The 10,840-nt window shown below is 58.6% G+C and overlaps 1 protein-coding gene across 2 annotated transcripts; it reads right to left on the reverse strand.

Annotated features, from left to right (window-relative positions):
* Positions 1-2,162: 2,162 nt before the first annotated feature.
* Positions 2,163-10,579, reverse strand: SP7 (Sp7 transcription factor). Of its 2 annotated transcripts, XM_059404872.1 has the most exons (3): positions 10,361-10,579; positions 9,830-9,857; positions 2,163-5,069 (listed from the first exon to the last, which is right to left on the reverse strand). In XM_059404872.1, the coding sequence occupies exons 2-3, from the start codon at positions 9,848-9,850 to the stop codon at positions 3,795-3,797; spliced, it is 1,296 nt and encodes a 431-aa protein (XP_059260855.1). In that variant the 5' UTR covers positions 9,851-9,857; positions 10,361-10,579; the 3' UTR covers positions 2,163-3,794. The 2 variants fall into 2 exon arrangements, with proteins under 2 accessions (XP_059260855.1, XP_059260856.1); XM_059404873.1 differs by lacking the exon at positions 9,830-9,857.
* Positions 10,580-10,840: the final 261 nt, after the last annotated feature.

A 10,840-nucleotide genomic window follows, 5' to 3' on the forward strand; every position in this document is an offset into this window, starting at 1 on the left:
ATCTTGATAAAATGCAGATTCTGGGGTGGAACTCTTAAACAAACTGTATTTCCAAAACACCCCCAGGTGATACTGCACAGACCAAATTTTGAGCAGCCCCAGTTTAATTTTCTAGGTTAGTTCTCTGTTGTCTGAAAAGTCACAGAAAACTTAAAGAGCCTAGAGTAAAAACAGGGTCGTTTGGGGAAACATGCTGAAAAAAAGGTCTACTTGAAAGGGGGAGGTAGGGGTGCCTGGGTGGCTCAGTGGGTCAAAGTTTCTGCCTTCCACTCAGGTCATGATCAGATCTTGGGATTGAGCCCTACATCAGGCTCTCTGCCTAGCAAGAAGCCTGCTTCCCCCTCTCTCTCTGCCTGCTTGTGATCTCTCTCTCTCCGTCAAATAAATAAAATCTTTATTTAAAAAAAAAAAAAAAGAAAGAAAAGAAAAAGAAAGGGGGAGGCAGTGCAGGCTTTAAAGGAGGAGAGCGAGACCCCAACTCTCACAGATTAGTGAAGAGCACTGAGAACCCACCCACAAAGTTTTTGTACTCAATCATGCCACCATCCAACCCCAGATACCCGCCAAGAAATCACTTCGGACGGGGCCTGCGACTTGCACCTCCCTTCAGTGAAGACTGATTTCTACTAACAGGTTGTGTTGTAATTACGGGTTTCAGTACCTGCCACTCACCCTGTAATATGAACTGGGGAGGAGGAACAGTGCGCTGTGTATTCATATTCGCCCTCCACCCAGCCTCCCCCATACTTAACGTTTGTTCAGTGTTTTCAGGGTTTGCAGATTTCTTGGGAGGCCGACATCCAGGCCCAGCGCACTTCCCACTTACTTCACCAGGGGGCGTGGTGGCCCAAGCGACACAGTGACTGTGACCCACCGCCCCACAGACCCAGAGCGTTCAGCGGGCGGTCTCCACTCCCCGAGTCCGGGGAGGGGGACACCCTACGACCTGGGCAGGAAACCGAGGCAGCACCGGGCCCCTGCCCGAGTCTCCTAAAGGGGTCCCTGACTTTGGGAGGCGGGAGGCGCCGCCAGAGTCTGGGCGCCCGGAGCTCGGCCTGCGGAGGCCCGGCGCCCCGGCTCAGGGCCGGTAACCAGGCGCACATGGCCCGCCTGGCCCTGTTTGTCCTGGCAGCGCGCCGCAGCTATTTGAGGCGGTTTTTATCTCCCAGAAACCAGCAAAACCCCAAGCGGAGTCTAGGGAAGATGAAAGGGGCCGAGAGGCCGGGAGGGGAGGGCCGCGAGGCCGCGGCGGGCGGGGGCTGGCACCGGACAGGCGGGGACCGGGTGGCAAGAGGGCCAGGCCCTGGGGGGTCCCGAGGAGCCTTCCCGGCGGGGACCGGAATGGGGGGGGCGGGAGCCCGGGACCCCCGCCCCCCAGCGCCGGGCGCACGTCTCTTCCGCCGCCGCTCGGGACCCCAGCCCGCGGGAGGAGCCCTGGAACGCGGCCCTTTTCAAAGCGCCTTTGAAGCGGCGCGCCCCGCCGGAGGGCAGGATGTTTCGCACCTGGCCGGGGCGGCCGCGGCCGCGGCGGTAGGCTGAGGAGGGGGCTGGCCGCCCGAGCCAGGCCGCAGCGTCTCCGAAGCCGGCCGGGGGAACAGTCGCTGGGGGCGCTACCCGTGCACCCCCGCACCCCGCGGGGGAGCCCGGGGGTGGGGGCCGCACAAAGCCCTATTGTGGCTCCGGGCTGGCCGCCACAGAGTGGCTTTTGTTCGTCCGCTAACTCGGCGGCGGGCACGGCTGATTGCAGACCCGGGGCAGGGGGCGGTTACGTGCCAGGCTGGGGGCTGCCCGCCGGGACCCGCTCGGGGCCTCGCGGTAGTCCGCGCCGTCACTGCGGGGCCCTACCCCGGCTGGGGTCGGGAAGCAAAGACCGGGAGAGAGGCGGGGAAGGAACCTCCTCTCCGCCTTCCCAACTCGACGGGAAGCTCTGGGCGTTTGAACACTGACTGACCTCAGTCCGAAGGCCTGGCCGACCGAGGGTTCTGCCGCAGGCACAGTGTGCCAACGTGCAGGATAGGATGCCCGTGGGGAGTCTCCAATTTGCCAAGGAAAAATCCTGTGGCTCACTCTTCTTCCTTCCTCTTCCTCTTTTCTCATCAGGACAAAATTTAAAATCGAAATTTTTATTAAATAATAATAATAATAAAAAACAAAAAGACTCCATGAGGGCATGATCCTTTCCCTTCTACAATATTACCCTCTCCCCAAGCTCCAGCGGCTTTAACCCTTTAACTTGGGGCCTTGAGGGAGCAGGAGATAGGAAAAGAGGATCCAAAGTCACAGGAAAGGCATTCAAAGGCACGAAGCGGCTTTAAAAGTCACCAGAGTTGGATTTGGGAGCATTGGAAGTCCCTGGTTGGGGGCCTGGGGATGCAATCGCCCAAATCAAATTGGGGACCTCTGTCCTCCTAGCTCTATAAATTCTTCTTTCTCGCGGTTTCTAGGCACCAGCCTAGCAGTGCCTTGTAAAAAATAGGCACTCAATAAATACTTGATTTATTTGAATGTGATCCCAGAGAAAGCCTTCCCCACCTATTCTCCAGGACAGGCATCTTCAAACCAGTGTGCTCTTCCTGTTAGGTGGGCTTCCCCAAAGAGCAGGTCTAGGATGGCAGCTGCAAGCTCTCCGTAACCATGGCAACAAGGGATTAGCCTGATGGGGTCACGGTGTCATGGGAGGGGCAGTGGAAGAACCTGCTCTGGGGTCAAGGGAGCTGGGGTACATTCCAGTCCTCCCCTCCATAGGACTTGAGGTTTCACAGCTTCTGGCTGGGGCTGGGAATATCAGGGATTCCCTAATTGAGAGACAGACACCCCATCAACTCTTTAACAGAGATCTAGCTAACCAACCCTATTAGCAGAGATTCTATTAAAAGAGAAACCCCATTAACTGAGACCCTGATGATAGAAATTCTATTAACAAGATCTCCGCTAACACTTTTTCTATACCGAGATACACTTAGCTTAAATTTTCCATAGCAGAAATGAACCTCCTTCCCTCCCCAGCTCACTCTACCTGACCTGTCATCATAACTTAGATAAATAGAATTATTATTATTAGTATTCATTTCTCTTGGAACATAGGGGTTAAATATACAAGCCTGGGGGCAGCCTCCCTGACCCTGGGGTCACCCCATCTTTGGGATCAGATCCCCACTGGTCTGCCCCCCTCTTGGCACCCTGCTCCCTGCCAGGTCACTAACCCCAATCCCCCTAACTCTGGTCCCTAATGAAGAGGCCACCAGGGGGCAATAAATTATCATCATCATCATCATCATCATCATCATTATGTTTGTAAAAAAACAAAAACAAAAAAACGTTCTGGAGCATGGAAAGCAAGTGGAAGAAGAAGCTGGGATGACTGGAGTCTGGAAGCTAAGCAATAGTGGTAAATAAGCTTGGGAAGCAGGAAGGATGCTTGTCAAGGAGTTAGTGAGCTGGAGAAACAAAGTGTCAGGAACCCAGATGGAAGGAAAATGAGATGGAGTGGTAAGAGCAGAGGAGAGGGAAGCTGTGTGCAGGGGTGAGGGAAGATCTTAGGAAGCCAGAGGGCAGAAACCAGGCACAAGGTGAGGGCCTGAGATGAGAGTCTGTGGAACAGGCTCACGGCAAAGGGAGGGGTGAGCTGCGGAGGCATGCCGGGAGACACCCAGGCCTAAAACGGGCCAGGGGAGAGCTGGCAAGAGCCCCAGGGGCAGCATGCATGGGGCTAAGGGAGTGAGGGGCAAGCAGTGGTCCACGAGGCCAGGGAAGGCCAGCAAGGCAGCCCTGGGCCTGGAGCCCCTCCATCCCGCTCAGATCTCCAGCAAATTGCTCTGCTCTGGGCTGCCTTCAGGGGCTTTCTCTGGGGGTGCTGGGGAGGCTGAAGGTCGGGGCGTCTGACTGGCCTCCTCTTCCCCTGCACTGCGGCCCTCCCCCAGTTCCTTGGGGCCGCTGGCAGGGGGTCCTGGGCCTGGCTCGCCATGGGTACGTTGGTGTTTGCTCAGGTGGTCACTCCGGGTAAAGCGCTTGGAGCAGAGCAGACAGGTGAACTTCTTCTCCCGGGTGTGGGTGCGCACGTGGCGCTCCAGCTCGTCCGAACGGGTGAAGCGCTTGCCGCAGAAGAGCCAGTTGCAGACGAAGGGCCGCTCGCCCGTGTGCCAGCGCAGATGCGCCTTCAGGTGCGACGCCTTGCCGTACACCTTGCCGCAGCCGGGGATGTGGCAGCTGTGGATGGGCTTCTTCCGCAGCCCAGCGGCTGCCGCCCCCAGGCGCTCAAGCTCCTGGCAGTTGGGGCAGTCGCAGGAGGAGCGCCCTGCTCCACCGCCTCCGTATCCGCCGCTGCCCCCAGTGCCGGCCCCCCGCGGGGTCTTGGCCCCACCGCTCCCCTCCAGCTGCCCGCTGTTGCTCACTGCCTTGGGTTTATAGACGTCTTGGGGCAAGACATGCTGGGGCCCTGGCTGCAGGAGGTGAGGAGCCGGGTAGGGAGCTGGATTAAGGGGGGCGAAGTCGGACGGGTAGGTGGGCAGCTGGGGGTTCAGTGGAGGCTGAGCCGGACCTGTGGGCAGTGTCCCTTGCAGCCCATCACCCTGGCCCTGCCCACCACCTAGCCAGTTGCCCCCAGGGTGCATGTCCCACCAAGGAGTAGGAGCGTTGCCTGGGCCCGGTGAGATGCCTGCGTGGATGCCTGCCTTGTACCAGGAGCCGTAGGGGTGTGCCATGTCCAGAGAGGTGTAGACACTGGGCAGGCAGTCAGAAGAGCTGTGGCCCTTGGGCACTAGTAGCCCAGGGTCCTGGGTGCCCGTGGGCCCAGGGAACGAATGGGAAAAAGGAGGGTAGTCATTGGCATAGCCCGAGGTGGGCGCAGGAGGACTGCCTGCAGGTGGGAGGAGCCCATTGGTGCTTGTAAAGGGGGCTGGGTAGGCATCCCCCATGGTTTTCGGGGCTGAAAGGTCACTGCCCACAGGGTATGGCTTCTTGGCGCCTGCTTTGCCCAGTGTCGCTGAGTCCCGCAGAGGGCTGGTGCCACCAAATTTGCTGCAAGCTGCCGTCAGCATGGCCAGGGGACTGGAGCCATAGTGAGCTTCCTCCTGCAGACAGAGGGAAGCACGGCTTAGGGGGAGAGGAGGAGAAGTGCAGATAGAAGGGCAAAACTCTAGAGACGTGGAGAGTAGAACCAAGGGGTCCAAGAAGAGTGGAAGAGGATGGGAGATAGAGGAGGACGGGCCAGTGAACACTGGGCCCCAGAACAGAGCTCAGACAGCGTCAGAGTCGTGGGGAGGAGAGCCGGGTCCAGACTACAGCCTAGCAACCCAGTCCAGGAGGCAGAGTTCACTGTGGAGTTGCTGGGGTGCCGGAGGAGGGGGGGCAGCTGAGAAGAACAGGAGATGCTTCTTAAATAACCGCGAGAAGAGCCGGGAATGGATGTAGGACCTAGGTGAGGTGAGAATTAGGGGTGCTATCCCTGGAAGTGGGTTCAGAGCAGAGGCCATGGTCAGAGACTTGGAGAGGAAAGATGCAGCTCAAAGAGTAACATGGGAAGAAAATTAGAGGACCGCAGTTGTCCCCACTCCAGATTTGTTCAGCTTTACCCCATATTCCACTCCTGTTCCTGCTTCAGCTCTTGACTAAGGCAGCGAGTGGCCTGGTCTCCCTGAGGCCACAGCCTCATGTCCCTGGTAAGGAATCTCTTGGCAGGGATTGTAGGCTGGGGAGCAAGAGGGAGTGACACGGAGACACTGGGACATTGAGAGGGAACAGAGCTGCCGCCAAGCCAGGACTGTGGCTGAGGCAAGAATGTCTTTCAAGCGGGCAGTGGGTACCTCCTGCTTCGTGGAGCCGGCTGGTACCCCTTTGGGAAGGCTGGAGGAGCCTGAAGTCCTCACACCCCACCAGGCTCAGGAATTGGGATGGCTAAGATATTGGCTCCCGGCCATACCCCACCATGTCCAGCGTCCCCTAACATGTAGCCTACACACATAGCTGGTCTCTCTTCACCCTTCCAGCACCATGCGTGGAGGAAGATACATAGACGTGGGGCATGGGGCTCTTTGAGAAGCACGAAAAGCCCTTAATTCCCATCATGCTGCTGCTACAAGGCCAAACCACCCTGAGATGCCCATCCCTTGGGAGCACATGGTGCCCCTCCCTGGGTGAGCCTCAAGACACACCAGGAGGCGATAACTTCCAGAATCCCTGGCTGGTACAGACCTCCATCACTGAGAATCCCACCCAAAAAGATGCCCTCAAAAGCTGACCCCATACAGTTCCCTGACTGGGGCTCTTGAAAGCTAATATAATTGGTGCCTTCCCAGTAAAGCTGAAAAAGAACCCAAGCATGCGAGACCTGCCTGGTCCCTCGTGTGTGTGTGTGTGTGTGTGTGTGTCTGTGTGTCTGTGTGTCTGTGTGTTTCTGTGTGTATGAACAAACCTACAGCTACATCTGGGGTTCTAAGGTTGTGGCAAGGGGCCTCTGCCCTCATCATTCCTTCACTGCTCCCCAAGGGCGAACTGGCTGCTCCCTGGCCCAGTCACCTCTCTCTTTCTGAGGTCCTGTCGACCCCACAGACTCCCAAATTTGAGCCAACAAAACCTTCCTGAAATTCAGCTATGGGAAAAGCCGTGGGTCCTCCCTAGCCAAAGTTTCCCTGGAGCCTCTGGTCTCCCAAGCAGAGGGTAAGCTGAGGCAGGGTAGCTGGTGGGGCAGGACTTAAAGCCTAATGGGAAGGTAAAACCACGAAATGTGAAGGAGAGAGGCAGAGAGCAAAGGACCCTTGCACAGGGTGAGGCACAGAGGAAAAAGCCCCAGGGGTGGGGGAGGGGAACAGAGGGGAAAACTGGCATTAAGGGGCAGAAATGGGCAGAAACCCAAAAGAGCAGAAAGGTGAAAAAACAAAGGGAACGGAGAGAGAGGAAAGCAGAATAAGCAAAGAGGTGATGGAGAGAGCCTGGGCTAGGAAGGCAGAGGAAAACAGAGAGGGAGAGGGAGAAGGAAGAAAACAGAAGAGGGGGAGGAGGAGGACGACGAAGACAGATCTCCTACCTAAGAGAAAACCACCATGATGCTGGGCCCCAGAAAACCCCCAGACCAGGCCACTCCTCCCTCCTTCTCCCCCTGACCACTTCTCCCCCTCGGCCCAGCCCGGCTCCAGGCTCCGTTGGTTTCCCTGCGGTCGGTTTATTTTTAAAAACGCCGACGCCGTCCCCCCCGCCCGGCCCTCACACTGTGGCCACAGGGGCCTCAGCCAAGCCCAGGGACCCCACCCAGCTGGGGAAAGGGAAGGAGGGGTGAAAGAAGGCAAGCAGCCCCAGGCCAACAGGAGACCCCGGCCCTGGAATGGAGGCCCCCAGGGCCCCTGAAGGCAGAGAAGGGGGAGCAAGACCAGACCCACTCAGACAGGTTCTGGAGGCCAAGAACTGAGCACCTGGCTAGGTTCACCGCAGCCTCAGTTTCTTTCTCCTGCTGCTTGCGTGCTCCTGACAGGCTCCTACCTATGCGCCCCCATACCTGATCGCATGTATTCCTTTCCCAGGGGCCCGGGAGTCCCTCCTTCCAGTTGTTTTTCCTCCTACCTCCACCTCACCTTCCGCTGAAACAATAAAAGCATGCTGAAAGTACTGAGGCATCTCCAGAGAAAGAACAGGAGCTGTCCCAGCTCTCTCACTCGTTCGGGCAGCCTGGCCAGGGAAGGCGGCCCCCTTTCACCAGGGAGCTCACAGTGCCAGCTGACCTCCTGCTGAAGCTCACTGTACACCCGAGGGCCTACTGGCCCTCCACTCTGGGCACCCAAGTTCCCGGGTGCCCGTTCTCCACTTTCTGCCTCCGCCCACATTGTTCGTTGTTGGGTCCTCCCCACTTCCAGTTCTCCATCCCTACCTGGCCCTCACCCCCATTTCTCCCTCCTGCCTCTCCCCCTGCAGCTCATCTTCCCAGGTGAGCCTCTCATCAGGCAGCAGCTGCTTCCCTCTCGGAACTTCCAAGTTCTTTCCACCACCAGAGAGCCATCCCTACCAGGTAGAGAGCTGCCTGGGTAGGGAAGGGGGACTGTTGAGGGCCCAAGTGCCCCAAAAGTAGGAGAAACAGGCGGAGGGACTGGAATGCCTTTGTGTTGGGTGGGGGGCATCTCCAGCTCAACAGCAGTGAGGGTCATGAAGGCCCAGATGCCAGGACACACTCCTCTTGCCAAGTCTACCCCAATCCTGTGCCTTTCCAACAGGCCTCCAGGCCAGCCCCTCCCCCAGGCCCCAGTGCCACGCTGGCAACTCTGGCATGGTGCCCACGCCCACTGACATTGCCCCTGCCCTGTATGGCCCTGGAATGTTCATGTGCCTTGGTCCTGAAGCTTCCTGAAGACCAACCTCAGGGTTTCAATGGTGGCTCAGTATAGAGTCTGATGGGGGGTGGCATAGCAATGTGCTCTCAGTGCAGCAGGAGGCAGAGCCCCACGCCTGGGACCCCCAAATGGACACAGAGCAGTGACGAGGGGCATCGTGTCCACCCCCACTGCCTTGCCTGCCATTCCTTCAGACTCAGTCACAAACTCACCAGCTTTCCACACATACACCAGTCCATGCTTGGACCAACAGATGCTCAGAAGGCCCAGCTGCTCCACAGACACACACGCCTGTGCCCTCACAAAGCCAGCCATGCATGCCTTATGTCCTAACACTTCCACCCAGGCCAGTGAGCACAGGTGCCAAAAGATGCCCACTCCATCTCACACACACCCCTCCTACAGGCCGAGTGAGTTGGCTTCCCGTTTGGCCCATCACCCCCCGGGACATGAGCTAGGGCCCTGGGAGCAGAGATAGGGTGTTCTGAGGGGCTCCTGAAGCTGGAAGACCTGTAGGGAGGGCTCTCTGGCTCCAAATTCCTGTGGAAGGACCCAGAAAGCAGGAAAGATATGATGACAGAGAAACAGAGTCAGAGACTCAGAAGCAAGGAGAACTCAGGATGTACTAAGTGGCTCTGAGTGGCTCTGAGTCCTTCCTTTCCAACTATGCACCTGGAATCCACCAGAACCCCTGGTAGAGTCAATGATTTCTTCAAACCCCCAAACCTGACCTCCACGGTACCCTAGATCCCTCCATCCCCAGTGCCAAAAGCAAGGGATGCTGGGGTCCCAGCCTGAAGGGGAAGTGGCCCAGGCCTCCCTGGAACCTCCCACTCCCAAAATAGAGCTGAGTTTGTCTTTGGCTGAAAGCTAAATATTTGTGAGCCGGGCAGGCGGCCTCAGACCCTGGCCCTCCTCCTGGGTTCCCTCTCAGGCCGGGCCCAGTGCCTTGGTCAGCCCCCCCACATGCATGGGGCCGCCCTTCTCCCCTCTCTCAGAGCTCACCTCTTCCTCTACACACACTGGCCCAGAGGCCCAGCCCCTGCCCACCTACAAACCAGACCAGTTGCAGCTCAGGCTCAGGCTAGGAGACGGGACCCCCAAGGCACTCGGAGCCCATTGTAGCCCAGTGCCCACTCCACGAGCCCTCTCACTCTCTCCCCTGGTCTGCCATGGCTGGCCTCTCTCCCAGCCCTCTTCTTCCTCCTCTCTCTAACCCTGTCCACTCCTCAGGGTTGGCGTACAGGGTGGACCTCAGAGGTCTGTGCCTTCTTCTGACCTGGCCCCTCTCATCTTCCTTCTACTGCTCTCTGACCCCTGGCCCCACTCTCTCCAACCCTACCTCCTGCCCTCTGCTCCCCCCTCTGAGCCCTGTCCTCTCTCCTCATCAGAGGGACCCTAGAAGTGACAAGCACCCCAGCCACTGTCTGTGTGAGTTGGGGGGAGGTGGAGTGGGCAGGGATTAGGGCCATTAGGACTCTCTCTGGACTCCTGGTGGGGGCGGTGGGGGCAGTTACCTCAAGCAGGGAGGACGCCATCCTGAGGCTGGGGAACGGGTCCCAAGGAGCCAGGCAGATGGAGAGAGCCAGCCGAGCCGGGGAGAAAGAGAGGGAGAGGGAGAGGGAGGGAGAATGGGAGAATGGGAGAGAAGAGATCTAAAGTTAGAAGGGACTGGGGGGTGGGGGGTGGGGGGGCTGCTCTCTGTCTGTAGGGATCCACCCTCTAATTACAGCTTTCCCAGCGGAGAAGGCTCCGGATCCAATGAGCAGGGCGAGAGAGGGAGGCAGAGGGTCCAAATTTCCTGCTCCATTTGCTGAGCTCCCCAAAGAAGGGATCTGGGCGGGAGAGGAGAAACAGGGCTCCAGGGAAGGGGTGGAAGCAGGAGGAGGGTAGGGCCATGGGCAAGTTGTCAGGGTGTCCTGGGGGGTGCTGAGGGGGAGGGTTGAAGGGACGGTGGGCCCAGGTGTCCCACACCCCGCCCCACCCCGCCCCCCGCAATCCCCAAGCCATCCGGGGAACCCCTCCCGGGGCTCCCCGGTGTCATGTACCTGGGGGCTCTGGGGCTGGGTGTCCTGGGTCTCTCCTCCCTGGAGGTCTGGCAGTGGGAGTGCGGGCAAGGGGTGGCCTCAGGGCCCCTCGAGGGCTGCACTCCTCTCCCAGGCCAGCTCCACTCCTGTTCCCACTCGGGCTGCGATCCTACAGTCCTACTCTGACTCCAGAGTCCTGGCTGCTGCCGCCGCCGCCGCTCTCCTACTGCTGCTGAGGCCGCCGCGCTGCTGAGGGAAGGAACAGGAGGGAAAAGGAACAAACCCCAAACCACTAATTAGAGATCCAGGGGGGGGGATGGGGGATTGGGGACGACACTCACACAGAGAGACTGGAACACACTGACATATACACTCATGGACAAACACAGGATGATCAGCACACACGGCGCTGCCCACACGGCCACGGCTGCTGTCACAAATGGACACAGACAAGCTCACACACACATGAGCACAGTGACATGGCTGGAGGGGCACATACCC

This window comes from Mustela nigripes, chromosome 6 (assembly GCF_022355385.1).
Source record: "Mustela nigripes isolate SB6536 chromosome 6, MUSNIG.SB6536, whole genome shotgun sequence".
Lineage (NCBI taxonomy): Eukaryota > Metazoa > Chordata > Mammalia > Carnivora > Mustelidae > Mustela > Mustela nigripes.

Bases quoted from the DNA above. Each gene is read 5' to 3' on its own strand.
- SP7 (XM_059404872.1), bottom strand. From the start codon at position 9,850: ATGGCGTCCTCCCTGCTTGAG. The intron at 5,070-9,829 runs GTAACTGCCCCC...CTCTGTCTGCAG, and splicing joins TGGCGTCCTCCCTGCTTGAG to GAGGAAGCTCACTATGGCTC.